At 35.8% G+C, this 20,424-nt stretch overlaps 1 protein-coding gene across 4 annotated transcripts in view; it reads right to left on the reverse strand.

The window, feature by feature from the left end:
- Window positions 1-20,165, reverse strand: part of MLF1 (myeloid leukemia factor 1) — a 34,162-nt gene extending 13,997 nt beyond the window's left edge. The window contains exons 1-2 of one of the 4 annotated variants that reach the window (XM_057315932.1): window positions 20,074-20,165; window positions 3,254-3,401 (exon numbers count right to left, since the gene is read on the reverse strand). In XM_057315932.1, coding sequence (XP_057171915.1) covers window positions 3,254-3,373 — 120 coding nt within the window. In that variant the 5' untranslated portion in view covers window positions 3,374-3,401; window positions 20,074-20,165. Of the gene's footprint in view, window positions 1-3,253; window positions 3,402-19,919 lie in introns of all 4 variants that reach the window. The other 3 variants (XM_044383517.3, XM_057315933.1, XM_026497367.4) reach the window with 3 other exon arrangements.
- Window positions 20,166-20,424: the final 259 nt, after the last annotated feature.

Here is a 20,424-nt window from a genome sequence, read left to right on the forward strand (position 1 = left end):
ATATGCAGGGTCTTTGATAAGCAAAAGAATGTTAAGTATAATAGATGGAATTATCTAATATTTTACAAATTGTATTCCTCAGTAGATTCAGATAAGTAAAAATAAAATTTTAGACAAACATATATACACATTAAAAACTTTCATTACTTGGAAATTTCAAATATTGAAAGTAAAATTTAATTTTTTGGGTAAATGGTATATATAAAGTTTTACCATCATTCAGTGATAATTTCCTCCTTGGGTAAATTATGTTGAAAAATAGAGAACACTGTGTATTTATATTAAATTTTATAATAAATGTTATCAGATTACATATATTTATACTATTTATTTATTTATTTTTAAAGATTTTATTTATTTATGTGACAAAGAGACAGCCAGCAAGAGAGGGAACACAGCAGGGGAGTGGGAGAGGAAGAAGCAGGCTCCCAGCGGAGGAGCCCGATGTGGGACTCGATCCCGGAACACAGGGATCATGCCCTGAGCCGAAGGCAGACGCTTAACGACTGCACTACCCAGGCGCCCCTATACTATATATTTAGAACAGTAATCTCCAAAGAATATTGGACACATCAATATAATTTCTCTATTTCTTTTCACTGAAATCAAAAACATTGTAGATTGACTTTGGTGCCATCACTCTATCTAAATGTTAGATGGTCACATGTCATATCTTGAATTATAAACTGCTTAATTAAATATATTTACAGATTGAATTATCTAGTTTTAGGGGCCTCTGGGTGGCTCAGTCAGTTGGGCAGCCGACTTTTGATTTCAGTTGGGGTCATGATCTCAGTGTCATGGTATCGAGCCCCAAAATGGGGTGTGCAGTCTGCTTGTCCCTTTCCCTCTGCCCCTCCCTCTACTCCTCCCCACCTCCCGCTCATGCTCTATCTCTAAAATGAATAAGTAAAATCTAAAAAATTAAAAAAATTAAAAAAATTAATTATCTAGTTTTAAGCAAAACTAATCCTCCCAAAATGGACAAGTGGTTTAAAAATATCCCCATAAAGAAATCATGAACTAAAGAAAATGCTAATAATATAAACAAGAAAATAGCATAGCTGATGCTTCCCTATTTTTGTAGGAGTCTGTTTTCCTTCATAAAATGGCTGATAAAGATGACAAATGTCAGAGAGCCTGGGTGGCTCAGTTGGTTAAGCACCTGACTCTTGATTTCAGCTTAGGTCATGATCTCAAGGTCATGAGATCGAGCCCAGCATCAGGCTGTGCACTGGGCATGGTGTCTGCTTAGGATTCTCTCTCTCCCTTTCCCTCTGCCCCTCCCCCCACTCATGGGCATACATGCACTCTCTTTCTCCCTCTCTCAAATACATAAGAAAAATCTTTAAAAAAAATTTTTTAAACTTTATGGCTTCACGAGAGAGAGAGAGAGAGAAGCTTTCTATGAATTTTTATTAAAGTTTAAATGGACTAGAACTGCTCACATGCTCAAAAAAGCCTATTGTTCTCTTGGCTGTGCTCTTTTCAAATAGCAGCAGTATTTCCCATCTTCTGCAGTCAATTTCTTTTTTTTTTTTTTTTAAGATTTCATTTATTTATTTGATAGAGAGAGACAGCCAGCGAGAGAGGAAACACAAGCAGGGGGAGTGGGAGAGGAAGAAGCAGGCTCCTAGTGGAGAAGCCTGATGTGGGGCTCCATCCCAGAACGCTGGGATCACACACTGAGCTGAACGCAGACACTTAACGACTGCGCCACTCAGGCGCCCCCTGCAGTCAATTTCTAATTTCTGTTCTTACCTTCACCTCTAGTTATAAAACACTGACTTAGAAAAGTTCAAGTTGGCATAGAGGTCTTTTGTTGCTATTTTTTAAAAAATTTATTTATTTATTTTTGCTATTACATTTAGTCTTTCACATTTAGACATACACATGTCAAATGTATCACACCCTATGGGAAAAAAGGAGAGGCATTTCTCCCCAGGATAAATTATAAAATGAGTTTTGGCTAAAAGAGAGGCTGAATGTTCCTTGGAAAATCTGCTGTAACTCTGCTGTAAATCTATATTTTAAAAACTATTACTGCCCTAGGATAATATCAGTACTCTTGGCTGGCAAAGGGTTTTCATAAAATTTGAACAAGAAAAAAGTGCATGGGTGTTAGCATTCTAAGATAGTTGATACGATATAATGACTTTTTCCATCGGGAATAAAATTGTCACTTCTTCGTTCTTCTACAAAAGCTACAAGTAGCTCATTTATGCACATAAATACAAAGTACTATATAGAGCCCTACATCTGCCTTGCTATGGTTAGAGCAGATAGACAAAATATTTCAATGCTCATGTGAAAGATAAAATTTCAGAATGTCTTTACAATTGATATTTCTGCCCTCCTTGATAATTTTTCCTTAGATCTTAATTTTAGACTTTTATGGAAACTGATAGCCCTAAAAGTAAAAAATATATATAAAAATACCACTCGTCACTAATTGAAAGAAAACAAATTGGAATATGAGTAATACATATGGAATAAGAAGAAAAAGAATGTGAAAATTTCATTTATGTGGTAAATCTAATTTTATACATCAAACTTCTTAGGAGTATTTGAAATATTCAGCCTCTCTTTTAGCCAAAACTCATTTTTTCCTGTATATTTACAATTTATACTGGCGAGATATGGCTCACCTTTCCTCCCTAGGTTGCTATACATATGACATATTTATGTCTAAGTATGAAAGACTTATGTAATAGTAAAAATTAACTAATTAATAGAAAACAAAACCAGAAACTCCTGTGGGATTTTTATTCTAGAACTGCCATTCCTGAGACTGAAAATTCAATAGAAATAAAATAGACAAGAAAGTAATTAAGATATATAAGCATCCTGGATTTTTTTTTTAGTTGAATATATTTGTAACCACCTAGTTTTGCTCTCAGATAAAACTTATGAAAATATTCTGTAGTTATGCAAGTATTTAAATACAGTTAAAAGTTAATCTAAGTTTTGAAGGCCCAAAGTATCCATGCAAAACAAACTACATGAAAAACGATGCTTTAAGTTTGGCTTATAATATATAACTCTATGGTCCTAAAGTTTGATAGTGCGGTGGAATTTCATAAAGCTAACAATTCATTGTTTAAGGATTCACTTTCCAACAGGTCCATCTTTTTATATAATAGTTATTTCTATAACATAAGCATTATTCATATCCTAACATCATAGATATATTCTTCCATAATAATTTTCTTCAAATTCCATAGGACCTTCTCACTAACTTAAAATAACTTACAGTCAAGGAATTTTCGCCATCATCATGTCTCATATGATTATGAGCTCTTCCTCTACCATCAGAGATGCTGAGCAAGTCTCTTCCAAAAGGTTCAGAAAAACTTCTCATCATCTGTCGCATACTTTCTCGGTGTGCAATAAAAGAATCACTGTTGAAAAGACATATAATCATCCAAGAGTAAGTGTTGGAATTTTAATAATAAGTAGGCAGCTAAATATTACAAATAATTATTTTGAGTTGATATGCTTGTTAAAGAGACAAAAGAAGAGTTTAGGCAAATGGAATTATCTCACAAAGACCCATTACTCATGAATACAAAAACTGTTCCATTTGCTATCTACTACAATTAATCTATGTATAATAAAAATACACCTTTATTTATCCCTTAATGTATAACAATGACAAATACAAACGAACACATCTCAGGTAGCTTAAGCCAGCACTAAGGGAAATGGCAAAAAAGGGCTGAAAAATACTGCTACCAGGTAGAGCTCATTTAGGCAGCCAAAAATATAAATTCTAGTAAGAACCAATAAAGAATGCTGGCTTATTTAGTTTTTAACTCTTGTTTATGAAATACGAGCATTGAGAACTATAGTTATGTTATAAATACTGTAAATATACATTATTTTAATAGTAAAAAATAAAGCTATAGATCACTTTATGAGGCTTTTGTTTCTAGGAACTCTTAGTATCAGAAATCACCACATAGTAAAAATATCTCCTAAGTCTTTAGATAGCTGTTCTCAAACTTTTTTTGAAATTACCAAGTAACCAATGAGCAGGTTAGAAATGCAGATTTCTGTCTCCCAACAATATTCCAATCGAATTTACTAGTTCTGGGTATGATTTGTGGACATGCCTCCCTGGTGACCTTATTTCAAGTAGTCTCTTCACCAAACTTTGAGGAATAGTATCCCTTCTGTATATGTAGTACCTGAGTTAATTAGAACCCAAGCCTTTCTTCCTGAACCTAAGTTTCCACAGCTGTAAAATGAGGATAATATTGCACATTCCTTGTTGTTGAGATTAAAGCACGTAATCTGAAGGCACAAAGCATCGTATCTGGTCCATAGAATATGCTGAATGTTAATTTCCCTTACCTCTCTTCTTAACTCATAAATGAATGCCACTCCCTATCATTCTATTATTGATATTAAATATCTCTCATTGAAAAAAGATATATGTATTATTTAAAAATACATATAACAATAATCATGTTTCAGGCCCTTTTCTATTTGTATAAATATCGGTGTTCTTAATGTGATGTTATCCCATTCACCACAAGTCCCATTCAAGAATGTGAAATTTTTATTGCCTTATTATAGTGGTTTTTTATCTTCATTTCAGTTGGAAAGTCACCCACTGGTCAATTCCTTATTGCTCACTCTAGAACTTAAGGCACATCACCACTGGAGCGTACTTTACCAAGGCAATCTTAGTCTTCCCCATAATGTTGGAGTCCCCTAATAGCCAGTCCCCCTTTCAGACTTTTCCACCCTAGTGTCATCCTCCTTATGTCACTCTTCCCACTTCTAATTCTAAACTCCAATCTTCTTATGTCATCATGAGAAAGCTCAAAAATTGTCTTCCTTCAGTAGTCCCAGGCAGAAAAACCTTTTCTTTTGAATTATGCAGTATTTGCATACAGAAATGCATTGGTCCATTTATCATTAGTTCATTCAGTTTCATTGCTAGGTACATTGTATGTATATGACTATATCACAATGTAATCATAAAACTGTTTCTAGTTTTTTTGCTATTGAGAATAAAGCTCCTATGAACATTCATCTACTGTTCTTTGTGTATATGCAGTTTCATTTCTCTTGTGGAAAATAACGAGGAGTGGGGTTGAGTGATTAACTTTATAAAAAATGTGAACTGAGAGTTCTAGTTGTGCTACATTCTTACGGATAGTTGGTACTGTCGGTCTTTTTAATTCTAGCCATTTGAGTGGTGGTGTAATAGTACCTCATATTTTGTATGTCATTCATAGATCTTCTTTGATAAAACAGGTGTTAAATTTCCCCCCCATTTTAAAAAACCAGGTTGTTTGTCTTATTGTTATGGACTTGCAAGAGTTCTTTATATGTTGTAGACATAAGACTTTTATCAGATATTCGTCTTGTAAGTATTTTTTTTCCTAGTCTTGGTCTTGCCTTCTCATTTTCTTAACATCAACCTATTCAGCCACATAGCTACGGATCTTTGTTAGATCTTCAGTTTTCACCAGACTATGACTTTTGTGTAGTAGTTTTATTTCTGACTTAGTTTTCTATCTCTGTCTTTCCTGTCATCTTTGTTCAATTTCAATTCTTATAACATTTTACATATTTCTATAAGCGGCTTTCAATTGTTTTTAGGAGATGAGGGGTAAGTACAGTTTTTAAAATGAAGGGACGAATTGGAATAGGAAGTTAGAAGTAGACAAACTGAGGGAAGTATGGTTAAAGAAAGTGAATTGTGTTATTTTAATGTACCTTCTGAATTTACTCTGTGAAAGTTAAAAGGCTTCTGTTTTTATTTTATATCTTCTAATATGAGAAATTCATTTGTGGTTTTCTCACAAAATGTTTGATATTATTAAACTTTATTTCAGTTAAGAATATTATAAACTTGATTATCTAGTCTCTGGTAAACTAATGAACTCACTAATTTATATGTGTGGTAGGCAGCTTCTAAGATGGCCCCCAATGATCCCCTTCCCTTAAGTATGGGCTGGATTTACTGACTTGTCTCTAATAGAATGTGGCTTCTGCTTGGGCATTGTCTTAGCAAGACGACTCGCTCTGGGGCAAGCAGCGGCTACGCTGTGATGTAGCCCTGTGAGGCCTACATAAGTGAGCTTAGAAGCAGATTTTTGAGACCAGTCAACAACCACGTGAAAGAACTTGGAAGTAAATTCTCCATCAGTCAAGCCTTGAGATGACGGCAGCTTTGACTCATGACTTGATGCAGCCCCCTAAGAAGCCCTGAGTCACAACCACCTAGGTAAGCGGCTCCTGGGTTTCTAACCAACAGAGATTATATAATAAATGTTTGTTGTTTTAAGCTACTAAATTACAGCAGCAATAGATTACTAATACATATTATATCCCAAGGAACAGTACATAACACATCTAAAACTGTACGTATTCTAAGTCTTCAATTTTGCTGGTTTTTAATCTAAAGACTGGGAAGGAAATGAATGCAAATCCATAAAAATAAGTAGTTTGTCTGTAGGTCTGTTTTGGCATTGTGAGGAAATTTTTTTTAGATTTTCAACAATTTTGAGACTATGTTTGGGATGGTACAAATTAAAATATAAGCTTCTATAAACCTCAGGAGTATGGGGTTTCTCAGACAGCTAATCTTACTCTAGAACAGTTGAAACGGAGGCACAAGAACCCCATGAAACTGTTGACTAGAAGATATAAGTCTCATGTATTAAAACACTTGAGCCAGAGAAAACCAACTGGTTTAAGTGAGTACCCCTTCTCCAATCAAAAGTCACTAAGGAAGAGGTTCAGAACTGCAGGTACTGACTGCAATGCAGCTGCTTCTCTATGTAGCATGACCCAGGGGAGTAGGGACTTTAAGAACAGGAAGCAACCCTCCCCCAAAATGATGGAGACCCCACCTGATATACAGAATGATTCAAATTCAATAAACATGTATCATGTATACCGTGTGTCAAGCACAGACGCTGATTTGTGGTCTAGAGGAATTTACAGTCCGAAGAGAAATGAGACATATGTTTTAAAACTAAGATTATAAAACTTGGATATTAGCTTAGCTAATGTAAGAAATTGCCATAAATTCAGTGATTTAAAACAACCAATTTACACTTTTATAGTTCAGAGGTCAGAAGCCCAGAATGGATATCACTGGGCTACAATCAAGGCGTTGGCAGGGCCGGGTTCATTCTGGAGGCTGTGGGGGAAATCTGTTTTTTCCTTGCCTTTTTTCAAGCTTCTAGAGACTGCCCCTATTCCTTGGCTTGCGACCTATTTTTTTCCCATTTTCAAAGCCAGCAGCATAGCATCTTCAAATCTCTCTGAGTCTTCCACATTTAAAGGACCCTTGTGATTAAACTGAGCCTACCTGGGTAATGCAGGTTAATCTCTTATTTTAAGGTGATTACTAATCTTAATTTCATTTGTAACCTTAATTCCTCCGTGTCATGTAAATGAACATACTCACAAATTCTGGGGTTAGGACATGGACATCTTTGGGAGAAGGGGAATTATTCCACCTACTACAGACATATTCTTAAAATCACATTTAAAGCGTTCCAACTGTTCTTCCTAGTCTGCATAAGTCTTAGAAGATTGAAATGCTATAAAATACACCTGTGATTAAGCTGGCACTAGAATACTGAATGGGATTTCTATGACTGATGATTAAGACAGTAATAAAGAACATAAGCCTACATTACGATAAGCCAAAAAAGTTCTTGAAAGCATCAGCTCCTGAAGTATCCACCTCAATGGCAGCATTGTCTCTGCACTAAATGGCCTGATTTGCAACCATTATTTCTTCTTATAATTCCAAGTGACTTTTGAGATCCTTTTCTTAGACTACTAAAAAAAAAAAAAAAAAAAAAAAAAAAGTAAGAACTTAACAAAATCCTACCAATGAAAACTACTTTCTGTTCTTAATGTACCAAAGTAAGGCATCTAGTATACTTCTCTGCCCCACCAAACCCATTTCCTTAAACTCTTCGAGCTACTGTCTCCTTCCCTTTAGCAGTTAAAATCTTCCAGTAGTCATCTACACTTGTATCCTTTACTTGGAGCATTCACTTTATTTTACAAATGCCCCTTTCCTTCCCTTCACCTCTGCATTAAAGCTCCAAGGAGTCCCTCAACCTTCCAATTACTGAAACCCAAAAGTCATTCCTGTTCCTTGAATACGCAGCATGTCTAACTTTGGAGCAATGTATTGTTCGGAGCATTGTCTGATAAATGTCTCCTTTAAATTTTCATTGTTCATTTTCCTTCTCATGCTTGACAGAGCTTCCTGAGTGTTACAGATAGACAACTGGTGTGTCAAAATGTTGACATGCTCAGCCTTGAAGCAGTCGGTTGGGGCCTGAGCCAGCCAAAACCCCTGGCGCTGGTTACTTCTATCTTTCATCAGTCTTTCCTTCTTGTACCCCAAGATGCTTTGTAAATATTTTCTAATTGTGAGTGACATTAGAATGTTAAAAAGTACTGTCTCCTAAAGACATATAGTTCCCAACTTGGTTTTACTTAATGATGGTTTTACTTAATGATGGTTTTACTTAATGATGGTTTTACTTAATGATTTTTGGAATTATGATGGCATGAGAATGCTACACATGGCTTATCTGGGCATAGAAATCTAGATCATTTCTCCTATTTTGAGGATCTATATTGCTTCATTATCTTCCTTCCTTAGTGTTAAGAGAAGAGTCATGACAATCTGGTTCTCATTCTTTCTAAAGAATCTACACTCTCGGGGCGCCTGGGTGGCACAGCGGTTAAGCGCCTGCCTTCGGCTCAGGGCGTGATCCCGGTGTTACGGGATCGAGCCCCACATCAGGCTCTTCCGCTATGAGCCTGCTTCTTCCTCTCCCATTCCCCCTGCTTGTGTTCCCTCTCTCACTGGTTCTCTATCTCTGTCAAATAAATAAATAAAATCTTTAAAAAAAAAAAAAAAAAAAGAATCTACACTCTCATGGCTCAGTCAGTAGAGCATCTGCTTTCAGCTCAGGGCATGATCATGGGGCCCTAGGATTGAGCCCTGCGTCCGGCTCCCTGCTCAGCCGCAGTCTGCCTCTCCCCCGCTCATGCGCCTGCGCTCATTCTCTCTCTCTCTCAAATAAATAAATAAATAAATAAATAAATAAATAAATAAAATCTTAAAGAATCTACACTCTCTGGAAGATCTATGATTCTTTTCTTTATATATTTTTTAATGTATCAAAATTACATTATCATGCATCCAGGTATAGAACTTTTAAAAAATCCTGACAACCCTCAAATTTCCCTTTCCGATCTGTGTTCTAAGGATTTCAGTCTTTGGCTTGTTTTAGAAATTGTTCTTAAAACATTTCTTTGTATATTTACTATTCTATCTGTTCCTTCTTCGTAGAACTTTGAACCTTCTGTGATTTTTATCCCACATATTGGAAGAAATTCCTTGGCTCAGTTTCCCAGGTTACTAATTTAGTCTTTGTGAAAATTCTACTTAACTCATTTTTTTTTTCATTTTAAAATCAAAATTTTAACTTCTAGTATCTCTGGTTAGTTTGTTCAAAACGAATGCACTATCCTCCGACATCTCTAAAGTTTTTCACATTCAATCCATTTCAAACTCCTCTCAAGGTGCTTTTCTATACTGCAGACACTGGAAAGCTTAAGATTTAGTTTCCTAGACTCTATTGCAGCAAAGTTTCTGGATTTAGGTTCTGCCAATTATGGGCCATTATTTGAGAACTGGAAAGTAGAAGTGCGGCAGAGTCTGTGTGTACTATTTGGTAAGCATGGACACAGAGGTACATAGTCTTTCTGTAGCAGTGTTGCCAGAACTCCGAGGGTGATGGTAAGCATGGACAAAGAGGTACATAGTCTTTCTGTAGCAGTGTTGCCAGAACTCCGAGGGTGATCACTACAGCTTATGGGTATTGGGGGCCAGGCAAGGGAAATCCATTTTGCTGGTATGGCTCCTCACAGGTACACCACGACTTTAGAGCCCCCAGCAGTAGCAGCAGCTTCCCAATTCAACAATTCCTAGTGCGGGAAGTGACCACTGCTCCCTCCGTGGTCTGGACCTCTGACATGGCTTTGGGAGTCATTCCTGAAAGTCCAATCGAGAGGCTGTTTCTTAGGCCATCATAATGATTCTCCAAGCTGTTTAAAGCCCTGTAATAAATTCTTTTCTGCCTAAAGTCAGTAAATTTTGTTTTCTACAACTGAACCAATGTAAGTAGGAAAGTATACATTTACCTTAATCCCACTCTAGCACTTCTAAGAAGTAATGATTATTCAAACTACTTTAACATGTTTCTTTTAAGTAATCTTTTCTTTTTCTTTTCTACTTTCTTTTCTTTCCCTCAAAAAGAAGGCATAGGTTATCATTATTTCAAAGGGGAAATTTTTTAAAATTCAAGTTAAAAATAGTCTTGTTATTTGTGTTAGCCCATCCTCTTCATAAGTAAAGACTATTGATAATAAAATAACATACAGAAAATACTGTTTGTCTTTTCTGCTAGATTAAAAGCTTCTGGAGGATCATGAACGTCTCTCTTGCTCACTCCACTATCCAAAATTAGCCTGCAGATATTTCTTTACTGACTGATGGAACAATAACTAAAAAAGGACAGGAAAAGAGCCATTAAAAACTTTTCAGCACTTTTTAAAGAATTTAAATGGAATATTATGCCACCTTTAAAAGAGCAAGGCAGATGTTTATGCGCTGACATGGAAGGATTAACAAGATATACAGTATACCTCCATTTGTGTAAAAAAATTCATATATATATATATGCTTATAAATACATAGAACATATCCCTAGGAAGTTATGCAGCAAACTGGTCACCGTGGTTGCATTCGGGAGGGTAACTAGATGGTTGAGGGCCAAAGGTGAGAGGGAGTCTTTTTTTTTTCTTTTTGGTCTCAATAAGCTATTTTATTGAAGTATAGAACATACAGAAAAGTACACAGATCATAATTGTATAACTCACTGAGCTTTTTTCCCATCTTAAGCATTTTTAAATGCACAGTTTAGTGTTAAGTATACTCACATTGTTGTGGAAAGGGAGTCTTTTATAACCATATACTCTTTTGTAGCTTTTGTTTTTGCCATAAGCATGTATTACATATTCCCAAAACACACTTTTGAAAATGTAAAGTACCTTGATACCTTATAAAATAAGGTATTAATTACCAAATGTTGGATGTTACTGAATTTTAAGTTTTAAAAAAAAAATTTTCAAGTCTTCTAGTGCACATGTAAATATGGAAAATTGATATGGGAAAAGAGTTCTGCAATTCCAAATCATATGCAAATGTTCATTCCAGGCTGTATAAATGTGTTTTTCTTCCTTAATAGTAATAAAGCTTATCTCTTAGCAAATCCCACTAAATAATGCTGTAAAATAAAGTATGCCAATTTATCTTATTCTGTGAAAACCCTGAAAGTATATTAGCTTGTCAAAGTTTGTGGTGAGACGCCACTAAATTTTATGTTTTAATGAAGTAATAGTTCCCAACTGTTATCAATTAGGTATTAGTTTTAAAAATATGCTAAGGCAGAAACTGCACTCCAAAAACATTGTGTAGTTCTGAGACCTTATTGCCTTGATTAAACTTGGGACATAATTCCTGAAAATTGAGTGTAGAAATTTGTTATATTGTTTTGAACGATTGAGTCTACCATATATGGTGCAAAGGTGAGTGTTTTTTACTTAAAGGATTTGATTTTTTTTTTAAGATTTTATTTATTTATTCGACAGAGATAGAGAAAGCCAGCGAGAGACAGAACACAAGCAGGGGGAGTGGGAGAGGAAGAAGCAGGCTCACAGCGGAAGAGCCTGACGTGGGGTTTGATCCCATAACGCCAGGATCACGCCCTGAGCTGAAGGCAGACGCTCAACCGCTGTGCCACCCAGGCGTCCCGTATTTGATTTTTTTTTAACTACGGTGGTTAACTAACACTGCTTTGCAGTTCAGAAACACGGTGTCTCAGCAGTAAAGTTTTACTAAAAATAAAGAACAAGGTGTTAATAGTTCCATCAATCACAATTTAATCTTCTCAGAAAGCAGTGCCATTGCCCAGGTACACTTGATGATATTACAAAGTATTAAAAAATAAAAAGATGAGTATTCTCTAAATAAATCTAACAGGGAGGCTGTATATGAGAGTGTTTCTAGACTGCTTTATTCTACAGATCTGTTTATTCTTGTCCAATATCAGTTGTTTTAACAGTAACTGTTAAATAGAAAAATATAGTTAATAATGACTTAAATATCAATAGCAGGTTACCTGCTTACCTGACCAACATGATAATTTCCAACCACCTCCGCATTAGGACCACTGCTGGTCTGGATGATTGATAACCACTTTAAAAATCACTTGTTTGACAAATCCATATTCTAAAAAATTGTAACATGTCAGTACTCTTACTTCTCCATTTGCTCTCCTGCCATAACTCTCTTGTCCTCTACATACCAATCCACTTAGGAACACTGCTGTACTTTCCAGCCTTCTCCCTGCTCACTGACAAATTTTATGCAAAGTCATAAAAGGAAAGTGCTCTCTCCAGTGTGTGCAGGTTGAAGATACTCTTATTGCAACTGAATATAAAAATTTCTACAGGAAAATTAATTAATCAAATTATTAACTCAATCTCTCAGAATGAAGAGTCTTTTTAGATAAATGTTGGGTATTAACTGGAAAAACGTAATTGTACTAAATTCACTCAGGAAATATAAAATGAAGACACCAGACATTAGCTTTACTTAGCTATTATATATATCTTATTATTTCCAACTAAAGACAGACTTTAACATATTAAGAAAAAACCAAGATATTATACATACGATGCAGAAATATATCATAAACAAGGTCATTTTTCCATGAATTCTTGTGGGATTTTTAGTTTGGGATTTTTGTCTTATTGATAAGGGTGACAGGCACAGAAAATTTAACAGACTACTATTCCTAAATTTTCCACCTGTTAAAGGTTTCAGAATCACTACTCTAACAGGATTGTAGGTAACTAGCGTTATAAGGAAGTTGTAACATTTAAAAATTAAATGGATCAATGGCACACAATGAGCAACTCAGGTTTGAACACACCGGAGAGCAGAAAGGGAGTTGTTTCATGCTCCCGAAATCAAGGTCTGAAGATCAAGTTAGTTTATAATTAAGGAATCAGAATTTGGTGTCTGGATCTCCCACTTTTTACTTAAAGGAAGAGAATTTCAAGTAGTTCTAAGACCCATAAAGAGTTGTCTAAGGAACAATTTTTTAATTCTTACCTCAAAAACTAGATTATTCCAAACTACTTCATATCTAGATGACACTTAATGCCAAATGATACCAAGCAATTGGAATTATTTTAAGTTTTATTACATGTGATATGGTACTGTGGTTATGTAAGATAACCATATTTTGCAGAAATGTATTTGGAAATATACAGGGGTTAGATGACAAGAAATCTGGATTTGTTTTAAAACACATTTGAGATATCAGCAGAAATAGAGATGGATAAAGCAAGTATGAATTTTGAAATTCTGGGTGACAGATACACAATTGTTATACTTTTGTAGTATATGTTTGCAATGTTTCATTAAAAAATTTTTAAAGAAAAAGAAATAGAACTATGTGGAGTTAAAGGATTTCATACCATCTGATGTTTTAAAGTGGATGATTCAAAAGACAGTCCTTTTGCTTAGAGCTCCATACTCACTGGACATTTACAGCTTAGAATATGGGTACCAGTGTAGAGATTAAAATGTTCATTCTTATCAATTTCTTAGTCACTTAAGAAAACCAGTCAACTTTCCCTTTAGATATGTGGATGAGATTCAACTGCAAAGAAGAAAAATACTTCAGAGAATACTAGATTTTGTTCTGTGAACGAGTATTAAGCAGCTATTATTTTCCTGTAGAAACATGTAATTTAGTGAGATTTATTTTTCTGATTGCATTATAATTGAGCTACAAATTCAACAACTAAATGTGCTTCATTTAATATGTTGCCCAGGTTTCTCTTTATTTAAATAGAAGTAGGTATATTTATATGTAGAACAACTGTTAAAAATGTCTTTATGTTTTGAGTGACATGAACAAAAGGCTGCTTCTTGGAAAAAGCATTAAGACAAAATTGTGCTCACAGTCTGGCTTTTGCACCTGTCTAAACCATTCAGGAAGAAATCTGGCTGGGCCCTGAAGTGAGTTCAATTCTTGGACAGCAGCTGTCCAGAGATAAGACTTTAAAATTTAAAATTAATTTAAAATTTCTCTTGTTCAAGCTTGAATTCTTTTTTATCAAAGCCAAAAATCTCCTGCAATAGCAAGGAACTATTTTATTATTTTAAGAATTAACCAAATGCAGAGTTTCTTTTCTCAGGTGAGAAGTCAATCATTTTTATATTTTTCTACCTATTCACATTATTCTCTTGAAAATTAATGTTTCATTCTAGGAAAATAAATTGGATATATGGCAAGGCTTTATAAACTTCATACATTATAAACTGGTCATTTCATATACATAAACTAGTCTAAAGTAATAATTTGAAACGTGGTTAAAGATTTAGAGAAAAATAATCTTCGTACATCCACAAGATGCAAGACTTTGCAGATGCTAAATTCATATTCTAGAGAATATCCGAAGACGAGGAAAATGATCGTGGTATAGTAGAGGAAAAACTGTATATTTATGATCATAAAGCTTTGTTCTAATTTTGGAAAATATTTTTCATATATGGAAAATGGAAACAAAATATACCAAAATGATAAAATCTTGGTTGCATGATTTCCTTTACCAAACTTCCTATAGTTTTCAGATTTTCCATGAGGATGCATTTTCATTTAAATCAGAAAAAATTTACTTATACTATTATGATAGCCATACTACCTCTTTTAGGATTGCTGCACAAACCACAACCAAACGAACGATATTTGGCACCAAATGTACCTTTTCTACTCCATATTATTAACCTATCACAAGCTATGAAAAATAAAGTTTGCCCCCCCACCAAAAAAAAAAAAAAAAAAGAAAAAAAAAGGACTTAACTCTTAGATTGGGAATAATTTCAAAATAAAAGGTTTCTTTTTAAGGGATAGTAAGTTTTACTTCCAAATTAGGTCCTGTTTTTAAGACCCTCTCAAATATATACTGACCAGTTACAATTTTATTTGACTAGTACAATACTATAGTAAAAAGCAATACATTATTCTTTATACATAAGGGTCTCAGATAAATGACATGGCAGTTCCAGTTATCAAGAGAAATTCCTTCCTTCCACTATACAAAGTGGTGGCAAAAAGCTTATCATCACATTGTTATAGCTCTCTTGATCATAAAGAAATGTTCCCTAGTTGCAATGAGGTGTAAAGATCCATAAAGAAAAAACATTAGGTGATCCAAGTTTTGACACTAGAAATAATGCATATTACATTCATAAGAGAATCTTGAGGGAATAGGCCATGACTTCACAAATTTATAATAGAGTTCACAGCATTAGGCATATAATAGAAACCTAAGAAGTATTTGAAGAATGAATTACATTTCCATAGGCAATTCTTTATTTCCCCACTGTTTAGAAGCACAGTTTAAAATGGTGGTGTGGTAGAAGGCTTTTATACTAAAAGGGTTGTAGGAATGGCTATGGCCCCCTCTCATCCTATAAGTACTTTCCTACTTTTGTGTGGATATTTACAACGTTCAGTGATAGAACCAAGCACTATGATACGATTAGATGCTACCAAATGACATTCCTTGATTCAGCAACTATGTCATACTCACGTTGTGCTCCTTGGCTCCTAATTCAATGGTTTATATCTAATGAACCACAGGAAGCCCCCAAAGTCTACGTTAGAAATTCTTTCAGTTCAAGGCTCATAATGCCTCATTCTATCAAATATGATTTTGAAATCTGCAAAGTTCATTTATAAGAAATATATGTATTAAAATATTTCTGAGAACAAATTTTTAAGCGCTAAAAATCACAGAGGCTATTAGGTGTCTTAACATAAAATGGGATCCTGAAAATCAAAACCTTAAATTTTAGCTGAGTACTCTCAAGCTGCCTTTATTAAATGATTACAATTGTGGCAGAATACTAATTAGCACCAAACTATGTCATCTTGATGAAGACCCTACCTCAGACTTTAAGTCTGAAAACAAGTACGTGAGTAACCCAAACATTCATTGTTCACAAAAGCTTATTTAGAAAGGTGATTTTATTTCCTGTTTTATTTATTTTATTTTATTTATTTTTTAAAGATTTTTATTTATTTATTTGACAGAGATAGAGACAGCCAGCTAGAAGAGGGAACACAAGCAGGGGGAGTGGGAGAGGAAGAAGCAGGCTCATAGCGAAGGAGCCTGATGTGGGGCTTGATCCCATAACGCCAGGATCATGCCCTGAGCTGAAGGCAGACGCCCAACGACTGCGCCACCCAGGTGCCCCTATTTCCTGTTTTATGACAATATTCTCAATCAAGAAAATATCAGTGAAGGCCTGTCTTGTACATGGAATATATTCACTGTCAACTCAGTTAGTGAGTAAGTCAAAGCCTACCTCCAAAGGGCAAAATAAAATTTTTTAACTTAAAAAGATATAGATATGTAAGTTTTAGCTCCTGCTAAGAGCAAAGAGATGGAAAAAGTAATATCCCATGAATATATGTAGGGGTTCTTTGACCAAAGACTGGTTGTTATACATAGGGTGCCCTTAAGGAAATGCTAACAATTTATAATTAAAAATGAGGCTGATAGATCTGTCAACTTGCTTCTGAGCCTTTAATATCTAATAGCTGATACATGGTAACATAGCTATTCTTTGTAAACCTGCATGATCAGACTTTCATTTCTGTAGCTCAGAAGATTCAAAGTTCATGTTTCTGCACAACGTAGACATTTTTAGACTGGACCAGATATAGGTAAATTTTTATACTAAATAATCAATGTTTTTAGAATATAGGATAGATGCCAAAATCATTTGAACCTCAAATTAATTTTCCTATCCATACATATGTGTTTCTATTTCTTAAGCAAATATAAATGGGAAGGGAAAGTAGTATCCTTGAGAATAAACTGCATGCCAGAAGTGCCAGCTTTTTGGCTTTTGTGTTTTGAACGAAATTACAAGTATTATTTACTTAAGAAGGTATATATGAGGGTACACTGTATGGCAACTTTCACTGAATTTCAGCTCTGCAACATCAGATACAAAAGAAATTTTCCAAATATATCATAAAACACTAAAAAACTTCAACATATCACTTTTAAAGTTTCCTTTTAATTTTCTGATGAAACATTTAAGGTGCAACTTTTAGGGTAAACATTGAAAATGAACATATTTGAATTCAAGACTATAGATTTTAATCGTTTTTTAATTCAAATCTTTTAAACATCTGACAGTTTGATTACAGTATTTTACCAGTTTCAAATTATTTAATAATTCTACTTTTATGTCCAAAAAGTATCTGTCTGCCCACTTTTGAATAATTAGTAAATTAGTAGATTGTGCTTGTATTAACATCCTTGATACTGAACTAATGGTTAGACAATGGTAGTGTTCAAATAAGAAAGTGTCAACATCAACAACAGCATGTGTTGAATGCAAATACTTTCAGCAACCAACTAAACACCAGAGTAACTACAATACAAAATGTAAAGGACACGAGACTATCATTAAACAACATTTACTGAATACTTTCTACATGTCAGATATTAATTTACCAGTAAAGGAATCCAATGACACATTATGTTAGCAATAGGGCTAATATTTATACAAAAGATGGTGGTCAAGGAACCCTTCTGTGTTAAGGTCAATGAATGATTTGATAAGGAGTCTGTAACCTTTAAGAATTTTTTATGTTGGACTTATATTAAGTAATGCATACTCATTTTGTTTGGGGTTAGAGTAAAAGAGGTGGGTCAAATGACAAATTACTTGAAATAAACAGAAACACACATTCTCTTTCTTTCTTACTCCCCCCCATTGTGTTTACTCTCTATACAGTTAATTGTGGACAATGAAATTAGAAGCATTAATCTGTTTTATAAAGTTAATTACAATAATTTTATCCTGACTTTTTATGATATGCCTGTCTGCATTTGAAGAAGGCAATGGAGAGTGATGACTGAAAGACCCATTGACATGTAACCGATGGTCCTTTCCATCCTAAGCACAGGGAAGAGTGTTCTTTGATGTATGCCTACTATTTGTGGTCTGTTACTATTTCTGACCCTGACTCTTGGGTTCATTGCCTTTGCTCAGACAGTTCCCCAAGAGTTTAAATTACACTTTTGCTAGACGTTTTAAAAAAGGTACTAATTATACACTCACAGTTTAGTTAAGGCCATTGCTGTTTTTGATATAATTGAGGACATAATGCAACTCAAATGTTGTCTATCATAATCTCCTTAACTATTACCCATTGTAGTGATGTCACAATTACATAAGAATCATTTCAACAGCTCAACTAATCTATGGATATATTTAGTCCCTACTCTCAGAGACTTTTAAAAGAGCAAATCATAATACAGCACAAAATTTAAAATTCGTCAAAATGGCATTAATTGTAAATGTCCCAAAACTCCTAAACAAGTCAACTAAAACAGCATAATAAACCTGCCTGAATCTACACACCTCTTAATTGTAATTTAAATTTTTATTTTTCTATATTTTATTTTTCTATATTAGTCATTTCATCTTTTTACCATTATTCTTTCAATTGTTACTTTTATGTTATTTGGTTTAAAAATAGTACTAACACATGTAAGCCAACAAATTTTCCTTTAAAAACAATAATACTATGTAGTAAACTGTTGACATTTTAAACTTAAAAAAAAAAGTCTCCGAGTTGCACAGGTAGAGATTTTAATCGATCAAAATAAATTAGGACACCAAGTCAAGATTCAAACTGGTAAAACACTTGGGCAAAAAAGTAACACAAGACATCCAGTCTTAGGAATCCAACTAGATTGTGTTATCATTTTTATATAATCGCCAAAGCAAGAACTAAAAAAAACCCAAAACCAACACCCCCCCCCCCCAAGAAAACTAGATTATAATGAAGCAACCAATTAAGTTCTGGAAGCCTTCTTCCTAAGGCATCACGTTAACTCACTTGGAACTGTCCACAGGTTTGACATTTACCTGAGGTGTTAAATGCACCCACTCTCTGCTTCCCTGCCCTATTTGTACTTTTGACAGAGAAGTCCCTTTACAAGCAAGACTAGCTTTGTAACAAGGCAAGCAAAGAAAACAAACAGCGCGCTTGGCAACCTCCAACCACTTCGACGTGAGACACAGCACAACTCTCCGACTTTGTTGTGCTCTCAGAAATGCGCATTTATGAAAATGCTGTTTTAAAAATGTTTTCCTTTTCAAACAGTTGTCATCTTGTAAAACATTCCCTGCCTCTCATTTGGAACTGCAACAGGTGTGGATAGGGTCCTCTAAGCATAATTCTCACCAGAAGTTCCACCTAGAGGGCAGTTACCATCACCTGCAAAGCTCTGCGGCTGCGAAGGCGGGCCTCCGAACGCGGGAACCAACCCAGGCACCCGAAGTCCGGCCAAGCGGAGAGCAGGGGGCACCTGGGTTTGTGTGCAGGGGGCCGGCTCGCACCTCTCCCCACCTCACGCTTCCAAATCCTTCTCCCCCCTCCCTCCCATGTCCCCAGTACTTCTCCCTCCCCACCGCCCCCCAATCCTTCTCCTCTCCTTCCCACACCCCCGAATCTTCCTCTCCCTCCTCAACCCCCCATCCTTCTCTCCCCTCCCTCCCACATCCTTAAATTCTCTTCTCCCTTCCCTTCTTACTCCCTCGAGTCCTCTTCTCCCAGCCGCCTCGTGAAGTTACTCAAATTCCCTCTCGCCTTCCTCACAGTTTTAACTCGCACTTTTCCCTTAAAATAGCTCCCAAGATCCCTGAACTCCCGCGCGACCGGGGGCTCCCGTCTCCCGACACTCACGAGAAGAAGGGATCATCCTCAAAGCTGCTGCTCAGCATCCCGAACATCCTGGCTCTGTCACGGGCGGCGGCGGACGCGGACAGACTGGAAAACGATGTAACTCGCCGCGGCCGCGACCCGAGCCAGCCTTCCCCACGCCCTCAACGCTACTCACCCGGCTGAGAAGGCGGTGCCCGCCGGGGCTGTGCGTGACGCCGAGATGATTTCCCATTGGACGCTGGTTTCCTGACGTCACCAAGACGAGGCGGGGAATAATGCGCCGCTGCCATAGCAACTGCGATCAACACAGTGGAGGCGAGAGGTTTGGCTTCCCGCCAGCCAGGCAACCCTTCATGAAGCTTTCTGAGGGACGAGATAGCTTGTTCCCCGGCCTGCAGGAACACAGAAATTAGACCACCCTCTGCGTGACCTTGGGCAAATCGCCCTCGGCCTCGAACCCCAACTCTCTTTTCGGGAAAATGGAAATAGGTCAAGATTTGGGCTAGATGGCTTCCAAAGATCCATT

Source organism: Ursus arctos, unplaced genomic scaffold, assembly GCF_023065955.2.
Source record: "Ursus arctos isolate Adak ecotype North America unplaced genomic scaffold, UrsArc2.0 scaffold_20, whole genome shotgun sequence".
Lineage (NCBI taxonomy): Eukaryota > Metazoa > Chordata > Mammalia > Carnivora > Ursidae > Ursus > Ursus arctos.